Here is an 18,638-nt window from a genome sequence, read left to right on the forward strand (position 1 = left end):
TTGTACCCAGTGTAAATTGCTATTTTTTCTTGAACACGTAATTAGCACTATATCTGGTATTACCAGATTTTTCAAGATGAGTTTTCCAAATAAGTGAATTTTACATTTTACCCTTTTCAAGTATTTTAATTTCCAAGTGGTAGAATTTTTCTCAAGTACATCATACATGTTTATGTCTTCATAGAAAATACTACAAACATAATTTAACTTTTATGAATATCATTATGCATACTCCTTAGTGTATGGAATGTATGTTAATGTAGTTTCTTTACCTTTTTTTTCAGTGCTAAGGCTACAGCTGTTTCTTCTTTTTTGTTTTTAGTTTTTTGCCTTTAAAAATCTCTTCATACAGGCTAACTATATCATATCCAAATGTTTGCATCTAGAAATGTTTCCAATTTTGGAGTTTTTCATATTATATAATATTTGCAAAGATGTTACTGGTTGAACATCACTAATCCAAAAACCTAAAATATGAAATGCTCTATTCATCTTAGAAACTTTTCAATTTTGGTTCTCTATAAGGGTGGAGATAGAAGTTCACTGAGTTAGACAAAGGAGAATGAAGGGAAGGGAGGGAAGATGGGAATAGAAAAGACAGTAGAATGAATGGGAGATAACGTTCCTTTGTTCATATGAGTAAGTGACCAGTATAACTCCACATCATGTTCCACTACAAAAATGGGATCCTAACTAGAATAAGTTATAATCCATGTATTAAAAGGTCAAAATACATTCTACTGTCATGTATATCTAAAAAGAATAAAAGAAAAAAAAAGAAAAAAAAAAAAAAAAAAAGAATAAAAGAAATAAGAGAATGCTGAAAAACAGGCTACTGTAAACAACATAAAAATTACTAATGGATGGAGTGATATATTTGGATATGAAACAAATGTCAAATTATAACCAAAGATTTGTTGTGAATTAAAAAAAAAAAAACGGAAAAAGGAAAGTTTTTGATTTTGGAGCATTTTGAATTTTCAGATAGGGGTGCTCAACCTATACTAGTTTTCTGCCTTTAAATAGCTAAGGATTAAAAAACCAAACCTCTATGGAAAAAATATTCCTTATACACTGAAGAATGTAAAAACACTAATAAACATATATTCACATGGTTTTTAGTATGTATCAGGAACCACTGTGTAAGTGCTTTCTATATATTACATCTCTTCCTTGATTACATCAACATTATAGGTGTGCACTGATATAATTTCCCTTTTAAAGATAAAGGGAGTAAGCCATAGAGGGATTGAAAACTTGCCCAAGATCAATGAGCTAGTAAGTGACAGAGCCAGAACAAAAATATATTAAAAATACAGGCAAAATATGGAAATGTGTGAAAAATGCCAATAGTATTAAAGGCCTTATGTTCTCTATTAATAATGACAGAGCTATAAACTAATTTCTTTTGAAAATTCCCTCATACTAGTATTATATTGCTTCTTTTCATCAGAAAAGAAAAGAAAAAGAGAGGGCAGAAGAGTTAGGGCTAAAGGAAAGAAACAATGGTAAGAGGGAGGGAGAAAGAGGAGGAAGGGAGGAGAAAAGGAAACCTCAATAGGCAATGGTGTTTTTAAAAGCCCATGTATAAAAATACTCCATAGAGGAATTGACAGTTCAGAATTTTCTTTAATTCAGATTTGTATTATTAATAGAGTAGGTATTTGCCCAAGGTTTAGAGACTAAAGTAGTCCCCACCTATCCACAAGGGATATTCTCCAAGACCCCCAATGGATGCCCGAAATTGCAGAGATCACCAAACCCAACATAGTGGTACACCGACGTTGGTGAGGCATTGGCTCAACAGTTCTCTAACAGATATTCATAAATGCAGATTCTTAAGAACAGTATAGTATTTGAATATAATCTACAGAATCCTTCCATATATTTTAAATTTCTAGATTACTTACCATTCCTAAAAAAATGTAAATTTTATATAAACTGCTATTATACTATATTGTTTGGTGAATAATGATAAAAATGTACATGTTCAGTACAGATGCATTTTTTAAAAAATATTTTTGATCCATGGTTGATTGAATTCACACACGCAGAAACAATGAATTCAGATAGCCAGCTGTATTTGATTTTTTCCCCATACATACATACTGGATAGAGTTTATTTTATAAATTAAGCTCAGTAAGAGAGTAACAATAAGAGAATAATAATAATAATATATAGTAACAAAAATTATGTGAATGCGTTTTTCTCTTGCAAAATCTTATTATACTCACCCATCTTATGATGATGTGAGATGATAAAATGTCTGTTTACATGGTAAGATGAAATTAGGTGAATGATATATGTATTGTGACCCAGTCTTAGTTTACTATGTAAGGATTACCGGAACACAACAAGCACCATGATACAGAGAGTTCAGAACACATAGCTAAATGACTACCAGATATATAGTATAACATAGATATACTAGACAAAGGGATGATTCACATCCTTAGAGGGATGGAATATGATGGTGCATGATTTTTTATCACATAATCCAAAACAGTATGCATTTTAAACTTATGAAATTTTTTAATTTTTGGATTTTCTATTTTACCACCACAGGCAAATGAAAGTACAGAAAGTGAAACAACATATAGGGGGGGGGGACTACTATACATACTACACAATATGCATAAAATCACTTATCTGGAAAAGAAATTTTAAATGAATTTTCCTAGTTTGGTTGACAGCTTTCTTGAACTAAACATTAAACTACATTCTTTCTACTAACTAAGAGTTAAAACTTTACTTATTCTACTTTAAGCTTAATAGTTATTAGCAGCAGTTCTATACTCACCAATCTGCCAGTTCCTTTCTTTGGCTTCATTATAAAACTGATGTAGCACAAGAAAATCAATGACATCTGGCATGTCATGATACCTGTATAGAAAATAAAGCAATGGGAATTAAAAAAAAAATTATATATATATATATAATATATATATATATTATATATATTATATATATTATATATATTATATATATTATAATATATATAATATATATATATTATATATATTTTATTTATATATATATATATATATATAAACTTACTAAATGTCCAAGGATATATGTTTAATTGGAACTCATCAAGAACAATTTTGCAAACATCATAATCCTTGGACATATGTTTACTTAAATTAAATCCCATCTGGCTTAATCTTTTTAGGATTGCTTTGCATAATCTTGTATTGCTTTAATAATGTAAAGGCACCAATAAAGGTTTTTAAATTTTAATACAAAATTCTTCATATTAAAAAATTTAAAAAGAACAGTGTGAATTGAAGTTTTCTCATCTCCTTAGATTTGAAATTTGACTTCAAGAAATGAGCCATTGACTATTTCTACTATTATTAAGAGAAAGAAAAGCAACTACCCTGTTTCAACAACAGGCACTTATAAAAGTTAGTCTTTGATTCCTCACAACAATCCTGAAGAAAATATTAATATATTAGCATTTTCATTTTACACAAGATTGATTAACCTGTTCATGAATCCACCTATCTAACCATTTATATGTGTGTGTGTGTGTGTGTGTGTGTGTGTGTGTGTGTGTGTGAGAGAGAGAGAGAGAAAATTCAGAAATCAATCAAGAAGGGTTGGGGATGTGGCTCAAGTGGTAACGCGCATGGGGGCACTGGGTTCGATCCTCAGCACCACATAAAAGTAAAATAAAGATGTTGTGTCCACCGAAAACTAAAAGATATTTTTTAAAAATTCTAAAAAAAAGAGAAATCAATCAAAAATTAAACACTAGTGTTTATAACTCTAAGCCCTGTGGTAGTAGTGCTACAGTACTTCCTCTCTTATTAAGTCCTATACTCTGCATAATATACAATGGGTATTGGGGTAGGGAGAGGGAACATGGAAGGAATAGATGAATTCTAGATAGAGAAGAGGGGAGGGAGGAAAAGGGAGGAGGCAGGGGATTAGCAAGGATGGTGGAATGTGATGGACATAATTATCCAGAGTACATGTATGAAGACCCGAATTGAGTATCAACCTACTTTATATACAAACAGAGATATGAAAACTTGTGGTATATATGTGTAATAAAAATTGTAATGCAAAAAAAAACTAAAGTACACATATAAAGACATGAGATGGTGTGAACATACTTTATATACAAAGATATGTAAAATTGTGCTCTATATGTGTAATAAGAATTGTAATGCATTCTGCTGTCACGTATTTAAAAGAATAAAATCAATTTAAAAAATACATACATATAAACACAGAGAACTAGAGATAGCTACTTACTTAATGGAAAAAGACTCTCCAGTCATTTTTCCTGAAATGGGGTCAAGAAATGCAAGCTTCAAGCAGCATAATGTAGGTGGTCCTACCTCATATTTGATTCCTACAATCTTAACAAACTCTTGCTCCTATTCATGAAAATATAAATGGATTATTATTTTTAATACAAATAACTACCTAACATTCACACAATATTTCATTACTACTTGAATAATTTAAGAATTATCTGAATACTCACCATATGTTAGGTATTACAAAGACTAATGTTAAAAGTAGTAAGATATGGCTCTTGACACTTAATACTTAATAGCAGGTTAACGATAGTTTAGGAAAGGACATTACACTAAGTAAAAGCAGCAGAATCCTCTAGGAAAACATTTTAAAATTCATGTTCCTAAACCCTACTCTTATAGAATCTGATCCTATAGGTCTGAGTTACAGACCAGTAATATATTCGAAAAAGACACTCCATGGGATGATCCAGCTCTGTATACATAAAATTATAACCCTAGCAGGAATAAAGTATGTAAACATACAGGTTCATAGATGACATGTTTATATTTGAGAAGATGACTTTTTTGAATGCCTACAATATTACACTACAACAACACTGTATATTATCAGTTACACTAAAGAGATGGCAAACTGGTTCTCAGGAGTATAGACACTTGCTTAAAACTTCAGGCTCTTATGCCACACATGCTACCTCCTTTAACTTTCTAGGACCTTGGAGTTAGGATTAGAAATAAGAAATTATATGTTTTAGTCATTGCCTTAATTCTAAATTTAATTTTTACCTGATTCAAAATAGATGGTAGCTATCCCTATCTCCCAAGAGTTGACTAAATAAACCTCACTTGATATTTTATCAACTTAGAACATTAATACAACTTTTTTACAAATCTCTTAACTAAGTTTTTACTTCAGTAAATATACAGATTCTCTCTAGGATCCTTCCTGCTAAGCAGCATGACATAACAATCCTTTAGTAACATGGAAGACCATGGTAAAACTGCCCTTTATTCTCTTGTTCTCCAAATCAGAAAAGCAAAATAGAACAAAATACATATAAGCCTAAATAGAAATAATGGCCCAAGTACACCTATGTCTATATGTATGTATATATGTGTATATAAATAAATGACTGAACGGATATTTATTGTCAGAAAATCCTTCAATATAAATAGACATATCTCATTTATTCAATGTCACATAGCTATGTGGGTATTACATCAAAAGATATTCCATAAAGCACCCCATATTTCTAAACTTCTTGTGATTTATGATATTTAATATATCCCAAAGCTTCCAGAATGTTGACAGTGTCCATAGTCAACATACTCTGTCACTTTGTTGAATATGCAGAATGTACAAAGTTGTTGATGGAGAAAATATCCACAGTAGGGTACTCTCACTTTGTTCTATGTATGGAATGGCACAGACTACAGGATCTAAATCTTGAAGGAAATTAGGTCAAATAATGAAGAAAATGTCATAAAAAATTTGGGAAACATACAACATATGACCCATCAGAGCCAGTTCTACAAGAGTGTCATGTATCAATTTATATTGGACACATGAACAGTGAAATATGAATTATACTGAGAAAAATCTTATGGGTAAAGTAACAAACTATCAACTGCATAGTTTATGAATTTGAAAAACTTACCCTGAGATCCATTTTATTCCATGGCTGTTTCTGTAAATTAACACTATATATTTTTGACTTCCTTACAGCACGCACATAAGCTTCATGCCCTTGCCTAAAATAAATAAGCTAAAAGAGAAAACATAAGGTATTAAATAGCATCATCCTATTTAACAACTCCATAAATTCCAGTATATATTCTACAACTACCTTACTGTTTGCAGAAAACACATCATTAGAGTTTTGAAAAATCTGTACTATTCCCCAAAGAGAACTCAAAATGGCATCATTTGAGCATTAACTCAAAGTAGCAAAATAGCATTAAATTCTACTAAGTGGTAATTAAGATAAAAATCAAGCCAATTATTTTCATGAATTCACAAGCAAATCAAGTTATCTCTGTGTTCACTGAGCTTCTACTATTTTCAAGACACTATGCCAGGCCCTACAAAGAATACAAAGATACAAAGATTCAGTCACTAATCTCAAGAAATATATGATTGAATACAGCATCTAAGACAATGTGTGTAGGTATGTATATGTGTATACATATTTATCTATATTTATCTATCTATCTATATACATATAATTCACAATGTAAATATTTTATTCAAAATAAAATTAATAATATACATATGCTAAGACTCATTAAAAATTTAGTGCTCTTGAGGATCTGAGAGAAAAAATTTTAACAAGGAATAACCAACCCATCTTGCTGTGCAAGGTGGTACACACCTGTAATTCTAGTTACTGGGAGACTAGGGTAGGAAGACTGCCTCAGTCTAGGAGTTCAAAATAACACAGCAATATTTCCATGTATCAAAAAAAAATACCTCATCTCCCATCTGTGGAACAAATGGGGAACGTCGTGGTATAGTATCCAAGATCCACTGTGGGGCAAACCATTCTTCATTGGGTTCACCTGCCATAGAAACCAGTCCTCCTTTCTAAAATATAAATACATTTATAGCACATATATATAAAACATATAATTTATAAATGCTTAAACAAATTAATAATAATATGAAACATAGCAGGGAGAGAATGTTAAAACATCAGGTTCAAAGAAACCCTGGAACACACACATTTTAAAGACTTTTCTTTAGCAATTATAATACCTTTTGTACCAATAAAAAAATTTTCATTTCAGCTAACAGATAATAAAACTATATAACATCTAAAAACTAAAAATTTTACTCTTCATATTTGTAGAGTACAACCTGAATTAAAACAATAGTAAGAAATAACTTTCACAAATAGAAGGTGATAATCAAAAAATTATGTCTAGGGCTGGGGATGTGGCTCAAGTGATAGCGCGCTCGCCTAGCATGCGTGCGGCCCGGGTTCGATCCTCAGCACCACATACAAAACAAAGATGTTGTGTCCGCCGAAAACTAAAAAATAAATATTAAAATTCTTTAAAAAAATTATGTCTACTAATGAAACAGGACATATAATGTGTAAATAATTTTTTTTTAATTCAAAGAACTATGCGAATTAATTCTTTATGTCATCTAAATGAAATTATAGTGGAAAAAAAGAAACCATTATTGGGATAAATTAAAACCAAAGGAATGGAAGAAGTGCCCTATACAATTAATTACACTTTTCCATTCTCTGAGTCAAAAATATATAGAAATTTATGACTGGTAACATTGAGAGAATAATACATTTACACTATACTTGCTTATTATTCAAGAACTTTGTTACATTTTAACATATAATGATCAATATTATAATGATGAAGACTCAGCCTCTATCTCTGATAACACAAAAATGTCAAAATGAAAGGGGATGACTCAAAATGGGGTTGGGAGGGAGAGCAAGGGAGGAAGATTACCTCTAGATAGGGAATAGGGGTGGAAGGGAAAGGGAGGGAGAAGAGGAATAGCATGGATGGTGAAAGAAGACTCTCATCATTATACAAAATACATGTATGAAGATATGAATTTGGTGTCAACATACCTTATATATAATCAGAGATAGGATAAATTATTGTATAATGGTGTATTAAGAATTGAAATGCAAAATTAACAAATAAAAAATAATAATAAATAAATAAATGAAAATGTCAAAATGATTTACATTTGAAATCAATATAAATTACTTTTATTTACTTGTTTCCTCAGCTATAATGTTATTTTAAGATAAGCTAAATGTGACTGTTAAATATTCAAGTATCTAAGGAAAAAACAAACCACTACAATAAAAGCAAAACCAAAACAACCCATATAGTTACAAACCTTCTTTCTAGTCTGTTTAGGTTTCTTTTGCCTTTCTTCTAGTGATTTCAAATTCTCCTCCTCAGAGCTGCTGCATATTTTCCGTGTGGCCTGTCTGGTTTGTCTTTTTGGAGGTTGCAAATTTATTCCAGCATCAGCGGTCCAATCAGAATATTCGCTTGATGAATCACTGTAAATAAACCAAAAGTATGAATATCTTAGTATGGAAAAGCAAAAATTTTACCTAATATTTGAATAGTGACCACTATATTATCAAATAGAATTATAAATGACATGGCTGCACAGAAAAAAAGTGTCAATATAAAATTCTGATCATTATTAATGTGATTTTAATGAAATGCTTCTTGGGTAAAGCATAACACTTAGTTTTCTATGACAGGATTTCAAATCCCTATCTAAACCACAATATCTTATTTAAAAGAAAGATCTACATTATTTCTAGGAATAATCAAATAGGGTTCTCTAAGGTATATAAAGAACTCAAAAAGCTAAGCACCAAAAAAAAAAAAAAAAAAAAAAAACGAAAAAAACAAAACCAAATAACCCAATCAATAAATGGACCAAGGACCTGAACAGACACTTCTCAGAAGAGGATATACAATCAATCAACAAATATATGAAAAAAATGTTCATCATTACTAGAAACTAGAGAAATGCAAATCAAAAACTACTCTAAGATATCATCTCACTCCAGTCAGAATGGCAGCTATTATGAAGACAAACAACAATAAGTGTTGGCGAGGATGTGGGGGAAAAGGTACACTCATACATTGCTGGTGGGACTGCAAATTGGTTTAGCCAACATGGAAAGCAGTATGGAGATTCTTTGGAAATCTGGGAATGGAACCACCATTTGACCCAGCTATCCCTCTCTTGGTTTTATACAGGGACACAGCCGCATCAATGGTTATAGTAGCACAATTCACAACAGCTAAACTGTGGAGCCAACCTAGATGCCCTTCAGTGGATGAATGGATTAAAAAAATGTAGCATAACGGAATTTTACTCAGCATTAAAAGAGAATAAAATCATGGCATTTGCAGGTAAATGGATGGCACTGGAGAAGATAATGCTAAATGAAGTTAGCCAATCCCAAAAAAACAAATGCCGAAAGTCTTCTCTCATATAAGGAGCCTGACTCATAGTGGTGTAGGGAGCGGGAGCATGGGAGGAATAGATGAATTCTAGATAGGGCAGAGGGGTGGGAGGGAAAGGGAGGGGGCATGGGATTAGCAAGGTTGGTGGAATGTGATGGACATCATTAACCAAAGTACATGTATGAAGACACAAAATGGTGTGAATATACTTTAGATACAACCAGAGATATGAAAAATTGTGCTGTATATATATAATAAGAATTGTAATGCATTCTGCTGTCATTTATTTTTTAATGTGATATATATATATATATATATATATATATATATATATATATATATATATATATATTTACCAAGATGTAGAATCTAGAATTAAAAAGGGACTTCATTTTACAAATGAAAAAATTAAAAAGCCCAAAAGGACATAAAATAAAGGAAGAGCCAAGATAAAAACCACAAGTCTATTGACTTCTAATTTGGTATTCTTTCTTTATATAATATTTTGGGGCTGGGAGGGTAGCTCAGTGGTAGAGTGCATGCCTAGCATGTGTAAGGCACTAGGTTTGATCCTCAGCTCCACATAAAAATAAATAAATAAAGGTATTGTGTCCATCTACAACCAAAAATATTTGTGAAACATTATTTTAACTCTCGTTTTAACAAATTCCTATAAGAACATATTTTCATATTAAAAACTGCTGAATAATTTTGACTAAGTCAAAATCATTAAAAAATTACCTGGAAGAACTTTCACTTTGCCATTCAATAACAGGATCCTCTACAGAAGCATCACTTGTGCCAACAGTTTCATCTTCCTACAACAAAGAGTCAATAATTAAGATATATGGTTATTATTAGGTAGCATAATATTCATTGGCAAACTACTACCTATTCTATAACACTTTTTTATTTACCCCAAAAGTATTCTAGCTAAAACAGAATTAGTTTTCTCTCTATATCTACATCTCACAAGTAAGCTTCCCAGGTATTTATATATTTCTGGATTATACCATCTTATTGACATAAAACAACTTATATTACTTCAAAGACTAAAAAACACCTTAAGCCCAAATACAGTATAATCCTCTTATATGTTAAAATATTGTTTTAAATATACTGTAAGTTGTCATTCTTTTAAGATTAAGAAATTCATGGGGGAAAGATTTTTTTTGAAAATATCTAGTTTAAGAATTGTGAATGGCAAGAGAATGGAACTATCATACTCTGTCGATGCACAATTAAATTCCTATTGTGCATGACTAGTGTGGTTAAGGGAATAAAAGGATTGGAGAACAGAACAGGTAGTAACAGAAAATGTGTACATTATGTTGATTTCACAGTCCATAAGTTCTGAAACTCTTATTACTACTGTTTATATCCCATATCTTTCCAATTGTAGGAAGATTTTTCTCTTACTGTCTTTCCTCATTGTCCCAAAGTTAAACTTTTGTTTGCATTTGTTATACTCTAACCAAGATAGTATCCTAGGTACAAATCAGAGAAGACATCTAAAATAATTTAATATGATACCTAGATTTGTCCATTAAGCTTCTTACTAATGAATAAACTTCTTATAAGAAAATTCCTAAAATTTTTCTATTAAAGTGACCCTCAAAAGTAAATTCAAATTGACAGCACATACTAGCAAACAAAACATCATATTGAATAAATAACAGAAGGTATCTAACCTCTGAGGAGCTATCTGAATCTTCCTGTACACCTGAATTTTGACATGATGCTTGTGAATTATGCTCTATGTTGGACCGTGTTTGATAAGTATGCTGACGCTTGCGTTGTGTCCTTCGTAAAGACCGCCCACAGCTAGGTGGGTAATCATTCTGTAGAAGAAAAGGAAAACACATTTTTAAAAATGAAAAGCTCTGCCTGGCTGTGGTGACGATTCTGAAGTGGGGTTGGGGGCCAGGGGTGTCCCTGCTATTGGGAACATTTGCCTCTAGTAGATCCAGCCTTAATGTTTTCTGACATCCTAGTGAGAGCAGACCCTGCACAAAGTGGATATCAGAGTTAATACTATAAGGAGACAAAATAATGAGAATAGTTTTACCAAAGATAATGAAATATCACATAATGTCTGAATATTACCATTGAATTGAGTGCATCTTTAGAAAACTGAATGTAACAAAAACCCAGGACATTTCTGGAAATTGTATGCTCTCTAGCAATTTTGTGTGAATTTTTATACAAACACTGTTTTATGAGTTATATAAAATGTTTTAAAAATAGAAAAAAAATGAAAAGCTCCATCAATACAAAAAAACTAAAAATAAATAAGTCAATTAATTAGGCAGGGAAGGAATCAGAGATGAGGAAAATTTGCTGAAGAGAGAAACCAATATAAAACTATACTAATAATTAGATACACACATATATATGACTCATTTTCCACTGATATTGATCGCCTTCTTATTTTGAAAATGTTGTGATCAAATCAAAGCTGCTAAAAGCCTGTGTTGTAAAAATTTGCTCATTCACCATTTGCATATGCTACATGATTCACAATTACAGGATAAACAAGTTATCTATATTATATTTATGTTAATATGTACATCTTTCATTCCATTAAAAATCTAGGCAAATTTGAAATATCTAATTAGATGTAATGATCCTATTTTTGTTCATTCTAGTTTAGTGTACTTAAAACTGTTAAGAAATATCTTTAAAATCAGTTTAGCCCAATTCTCACCCCATCACAGAAAAATGATAGGAGAGTTACTTAAAAAATATATATAAACCTTATATTTACTAAACCAATAGAAGGGTGAATATAATGTATATATAAAAAGTAATATATAATTCCATTTTTAGACCACATCAAGGCACACCCAGACCAGACATATACCTCAAAATGCATGCCATATTTAAACTCTTATATCACATTGCTTAGTCCCATTTGTGGACTAAGAAAAGAAATTGAGTAATTATGGATAATTCACTGGTGGTAATAATAATTGTTGGTAGTGTATCCCTTTGGTAAATAGGTCAAAATGAAGATTAAATTTTTTACATGGCACAGCTATAACCCCTAATATGTCTTTAAGAATAAATAAGTTTAAAAGTCTTACAAATCAGCCTCAAGAGTTAGTTTCTTATTTGTAAAACATCTGTCATTTACATTATATACAAAAATGCATAAGGCCTGAACACCCCATCTGTTACTCGCAGATAAGACTGATATTTGACAATTTGCCTCAGCAGTAAAAAATGAATAAAAATAATGAATCTGAGTTATTCAAAATCTCTAAAAATTAATCATATTATAGAAGATCAAATAAGCCAACAAAACCAAAATAGAAAAATTTAAATAAGGCATCAAAATCACCTAAGAATATTTGGAAATATGTATATGACAAATATCTAAATTTGTGTTTATCAATACTAAAAAAATACTTAATACTAAGTCTACTAACTAGACTTCTTTAACAAAATTATAATCATCCCAGACTCTTAATTACCATACTCTTATTTTGTGGTTAGAATTGGAAGAGAGTGAAAAAAGAAACTATTCATTCTTATGCCTCTTGTCTGGTAAACTGAGAGTACTAGTAATGAGCTTACCTAATTGGGTACAGGCATCCTACTCATGGCTTACCAGATTCTACTGTGAAAACATTTACAGTCCTTCCAAATGCATAGATCACATTTTGTTCATATTATTTGAAGTCCAGCAATAGGTCTAGGGCAAGGGTGATCAAACTATTGTTTTCTAAATAAAGGATCAGAATATAAGTAGTTTGGTTTTATAGGGCATACAAATTCTGTTGCCACTACTCAGCTTTGTCTTTATTGCATGAAAACAACCGTTGGTAAGATATGTGTGGGTGTGTTCCAATAAAATTTAATTAACAGTAATAGGAGGCAAAAAGGATTTGGGCTATGGGCCAACCCATTACTTAGGGTATATATACATTTATTTACATTGTGATTAGGGATAAGGCAGCATTTTAAAAAATCTAATTTAACTAAGAAAAAATGTATTTTAAAATAAATATCCTATACATACAATAACTACATGTCCTAGACTTGGGGTGGACGGTGTAACTAATTTTATTAAGAATAAACATACATCTCAACTGGGGATCATAAGATAGATTCCCTATAAGACAGTCTTTGAATACATAAATGTTGCAAATAATATATCTCAAAGTACTGCACAAATAAACTTACCCTCTGGATAGTATAAGATGGGTTTTTCTTCTTTTCAACTGTATAAAGACCAATTTCTATGTCACCTTTTGCGGTTCGACATTCTTCTTGAACCCTAATTACAAATCAAAGGTCAAAATATCAGAAAATCATAAATAAGGAAACCAATAGTTAAAAAGCCAGCCAGACAAAAAACAATAGAAAAAATTTACAAAATAAGTAAAAAGTCAGAGAGTAAACATACATTTAAGTATAAAATTTGCCATTTTAATGCTTATAGGTGTTATTACTTCAGTGACAATTAATTACATTCATAATGTTCTGTAACCATTACCAGTATCATTTCAAAAAAATGTCGTCACTACAAACATAAAGTCTGCAACTATCAAAGCAATAACTTCCCATTTCAATTCTTCCAGCCTTGGATAACCTCTAATCTATTTTTATGTCTATAAGTAATTTTAGAATAAATATTTTAAGTAAGTGGAATCATACAGTAATTGTCCTCTTGCTTGTCTAGCTTCTTTCACTTAGCATTTTCAGTGTTTTCAATGTCTTTTAACAGCAGGTATCTTTTGTTATGGCTGAATAATTTTCCATTGAATGGATATACCACTTTTTTTTTTCTTTTTGGTACCAGGAATTGAACCCAGAGGTGCTTAACCACTGAGCCACATCCCCAGACACTTTATATTTGTTATTTAGAGATGGGGCCTTGTTAAGTTGTGGAGGCTCTCTTTGACCTCATGATCCTCCTGCCTAAGTCTCCCCAGCCACTGGGATTACAGTCGTGTAGCACCATGCATGGTGATATACCACATTTGATTACCCATTTATCTGCTGACAGACACTTGCATTGTTTCCACAATTTGATTGCTGTAAATAATACTGCAATGTGCATTCATGTACAAATACCTATTTGATTCCCTGTTTTCAGCTCTACTTCTAAAGTTTTGAGTAAAAATTATTTCAAATTGCTCTACTGCCAGGGTTTTTAGCACTCTATTCCTAAGTTCCTAAGTTAGCTATATCTACTTTTTCTTATTAATGCTCCCAGCTTATACCAGAAGGCAGCTTCTCTATATATAGATAAGTTGAAATCAAATGCCTTTTGCTACTTAGCCAATCTACTAAAAGGCTAGGTAAAGAGGATACATGATTAAAATAAATTTTACATGGTCTTTGTCAATGTCCTTTTCTCTTTCCAAAATCCACTTCCAATTGCTGGGAATTATCTGAAGTTGATATTATAGCAAATTATTAGGATTTATAAATAAGAATAGGAATTTTAAAATTCATTAGGAACAATAAAAGATTCAGAATAGCCAAAGTTATTCTAAGCCAAAAAAGCAATGCTGGAGTCATCACCTGACTTCAAATTATACTAGAGCTATAGTAGCAAAAATTGCATGGTACTGGCATAAAAACAGACACGTAGACTAGTGAAACAGAACAGAAGACAGAGATAAACTCATACTGATAACAAAAATGTGTTGGGAGAAAATATAGTCTTTTTAACAAATGATGCTGGGAAAACTGGTTTATTCATATGAAGAAGAATACGACTAGATCCTTATGCCTTATCCTGCAAAAAGTCAACTCAAAATTAAAGACCAAGGAATTAGACCAGAGACTATGAAACTGCTTGGAGAAAATGTAGAATCAACACTCCAAAAAAAAAAAAAAATAGGTGCAGGCAATGATTTTGTTAATAGGATTCCTAAAACTCAGGAATCAATGTAAAAAAATATTAAATAGGATGGCATCAAATTAAAAAGCTTCTGTGAAACAAAGGAAGCCATTAAGAATGTGAAAAGAGAACCTACAGAATGGGAGAGAAATATTTGCTAGTTACTCTTTTGACAGAGAATTAATATAAAGAACTCAAAAAATTGAACACCAAAAAATACATAACACTTAATAGATGGGCAAATGAACTAAACAGACACTTCTCAAAAGAAAAAAAAATACAAATGGCCAACAAATATATGAACAACATTCAAATCTTTAAAAAATATTTCTTTTAGTTGCAGATGAACACAATACCTTTATTTATATGTGGTGCTGAGGATCAAACCCAGTGTCTCATGCGTGCCAGGCAAGTGCTCTACCACTGAGTCCAGCATTCACATTGTTAGCAATTACAAAAATGCAAATCATAATTACACTGAGATTTCATCTTACCCTAGTTGGAATGACAGCTATTTAAAATACAAACAGTAGGGATTGGGATTGTAGCTCAGTGGTAGAACACTTACCTAGCATGTGAGAGGCACTGGGTTTGACCCTCAGCACCACATAAAAATAAGTAAATAAAATAAAGGTATTATGTCCATCTACAACTAAAATCATTTTTAAAAGAATACAAATAATAATAAAATAGGGATAAGATGTAGAAAAAAAGGAACATTTTTATACCATTGGTGGAATTGTAAATTAGTACACCTACTATGTTACATAGTATAGAGGTTCCTCAAATGACTAGGCATGGAACCACCACATGACCAAGTTAGTCCAGTCTTCAGGATTTACTCTAAAGAGTTAAAGTCTTCATATATATTAATACATACATAATACTATGGAACTAGTCTAGTTTTCTGTGAATGGATGAACAGATAAAGAAAACTCTACAGAATAGAGCTTCATTGACCCATAAAGAAAAATGAAGTTATGTCATTTGCAGGAAAATGAATTGGAACTTGAGAACATTATGTTAAGCAAAATAAGCCAACCTCAGAGTCAAAGGTCATATGCTTTCTGTCGTATGTGGAAGCTAGGGAAGGAAAAGGCAAAAAAAGCGGGATTCTCATGAAAATTAAAGTGAGACCAGTAAAGAAGAGGAAAGGGACCAACCAAAGGATAAAAGGAAAAGGGGAAATACTAGAGATTGATATTGGCCAAATTATATTGTTTTATCGTGTACATGTTTGAATACATAACAACGAATACCACCAACATGTACAATTATAATGCACCAATAAAAATATTATTTAAAACAAAAAAGAATAAAGATTCTAGGTTTGAAATTCATCTTAGTGAAATATTTTTCATCAAATAAAGTCTATTTAAGTGACATTTCTAAACATACTCTAATTACTAGGGTGTAGCAGATATCTACATTTTACCCCAAAACTGCTCCAATATCAAGCTGATGGCTCTCTCCTGGAGCCACTATTGAACACAGGATCTATATACAATTCATATGTTTAATCACATATAACTTCTTATAAGTTATTACTTAATAACATTTGCATTCCTATCCTAACCTAGATTATAAAGTCAAAGAAAATAAATCATACACCAGGGGAGGGAAGAGGAGAGGAAAGGGAAGTAACATGGAACAAAATTAACCTAATTATGTTTTTTTATTGAGTACATGTATGAATATATAACAACAAATCCCACTATTATGCATAATTTAAATGCACTAATAAAAACAAACTTAGAAAAAGAAATCATTCTTTGCATTTTTTATATTCCCCAAAGCATTTAGCATATGCTGAACAAATTGACAATAACTGACTATTTGATATGGAGTAAAATAATTGGAGTTACTTTGAAAAATATCTCAGCTAGATTAAAAATTGTCAAAGTTACAAGGAAAACTTAATATAATTTACTTCCTAAAACATTGTGCTCTGAGGCTGAGGCTGTTGCTCAGTGATAAAGTACTTGCCTCGCATGTGTGAGGCACTAGGTTCAATCCTCAGCACCACATAAAAATACATAAAGATACTGTGTGTTCATCTACAACTAAAAAATATTATTAAAAACTTGAGCTCTAAATTATTTTTCTTTTAAAGGTGAATGTTTCTTTCATTTGTTTTTAGTTGTAGATGGACACAATACCTTTGTTTTACTTATGTATTTGTTTATTTGTTTGTTTTTTAAAGTGGTGCTGAGGATCAAACCTAGTGCCTCACACTTGCTAGGCAAGCACTCTACCACTGAGCTACAACCACATTTCTATAGAGCTCTATATTTTATTAGAAATGTTACCTTAGTGACTCACCTACTAACCCCATTATTTAGTTCATTGACCACCACTCTTCTGCTCCATGCCATGAGATCTCGTTCTGTGGCCATCTGGCTCCGAGGAGCATTGTTATGCATCTGTCGAACACCTTCAATTTGACCACTACGTCGAAGTCCTATATTTGGGGAAGAGGATATGTCCATATTTGGACTTCGTAGAGCTGAAACACAAATGAAGAAAAATATAATTTTCTGAGCAATAGCACCAATCTTTTAGATGAGGGTTCTTACACAAAATAGGAGATTCAAAGATAGGACTATCTGAAGTATTCCTACCTCTTTGTTCTACATTCTGTACCATCTTTTCTTGTTAATGTCATCAATAAAGGAGCTCAATAAATTTTTAAATCTTCTATAGTTCTTACCATTTACTCAATTCTCACTAAATACAAAAATGGATTCAAATATGATTTGGGAGATTTGCAAATGTTTACTAGTACTGTTTCAGGAAGCATCTTGTTATTCTAAATCCTTCATTTAGTCCACTAAAATATTTCAGAGTAAAGTTTCAATAAAGCTTTCAGAAATAGTATAATAAAGAATATAAACCAAGCCAGGTGTGGTGGCGCATGCCTGTAATCCCAGTGACTCAGAGGTGGAGGCAGGAGGATCGCATTCAAAGCCAGTATCAGCAACATATGGAGGCCCTAAGCAACTTGGTGAGACCCTGTCTCTAAATAGAATACAAAAAAAGGGCTGGGGATGTGGCTCAGTGATTAAGTGCTCCTGTGTTTAATTCCTGGTACCAAAAAAACAAAATAAAAGTATAACCCAAAGTTTTTTTAACATTAAATTTTCATTTTCCAAGACTGATGAGCAGCTAGACACAATGAAATGTGACTATAATTCCAGCTACTTTGGGGGGTGAGGCAGGAAGATCACAAGTTTGAGGCCAGTCTGGACAACTTAGTGAGATCCTATCTAAAAATAAATAAATAAAAAGGGCTGAGGATGTAGTTCAGTGGTAAAATGCCCCAGGGTTCAATAACCAGTACCAGGAAAAAAGTAACAGAACTTTTAATTTTCTTTAGGGTACTCCAGATAGGTTCTTGCTATTTTTCTAATACTTGCAAATAAAACACAAGTAAAAACTGAAATATTCAACTGCTACCACTAAAACAAAAAGTCAAAACAAATAAACGCTGTAAATAATAGCCAATAGGGTCCCTTTGACAAATGGGACTCTA

General features: G+C 31.7%; 1 protein-coding gene across 1 annotated transcript in view; it reads right to left on the reverse strand.

Moving 5' to 3' along the window:
* The window catches only part of Brwd3 (bromodomain and WD repeat domain containing 3), a 156,810-nt gene that overhangs the window by 26,674 nt on the left and 111,498 nt on the right, over positions 1 to 18,638 (reverse strand). The window contains exons 19-27 of the mRNA XM_046442605.2: positions 17,429 to 17,612; positions 13,438 to 13,531; positions 10,941 to 11,090; positions 9,991 to 10,067; positions 8,153 to 8,321; positions 6,743 to 6,856; positions 5,931 to 6,038; positions 4,265 to 4,389; positions 2,802 to 2,884 (exon numbers count right to left, since the gene is read on the reverse strand). Of these exons, the coding sequence (XP_046298561.1) occupies positions 2,802 to 2,884; positions 4,265 to 4,389; positions 5,931 to 6,038; positions 6,743 to 6,856; positions 8,153 to 8,321; positions 9,991 to 10,067; positions 10,941 to 11,090; positions 13,438 to 13,531; positions 17,429 to 17,612 (1,104 nt within the window). The remainder of the gene's footprint in view (positions 1 to 2,801; positions 2,885 to 4,264; positions 4,390 to 5,930; positions 6,039 to 6,742; positions 6,857 to 8,152; positions 8,322 to 9,990; positions 10,068 to 10,940; positions 11,091 to 13,437; positions 13,532 to 17,428; positions 17,613 to 18,638) is intronic.

Source organism: Marmota monax, unplaced genomic scaffold (assembly GCF_021218885.2).
Source record: "Marmota monax isolate L192 unplaced genomic scaffold, Marmota_monax_Labrador192_F-V1.1 WCK01_AAM20220418_F8-fsc00212, whole genome shotgun sequence".
Lineage (NCBI taxonomy): Eukaryota > Metazoa > Chordata > Mammalia > Rodentia > Sciuridae > Marmota > Marmota monax.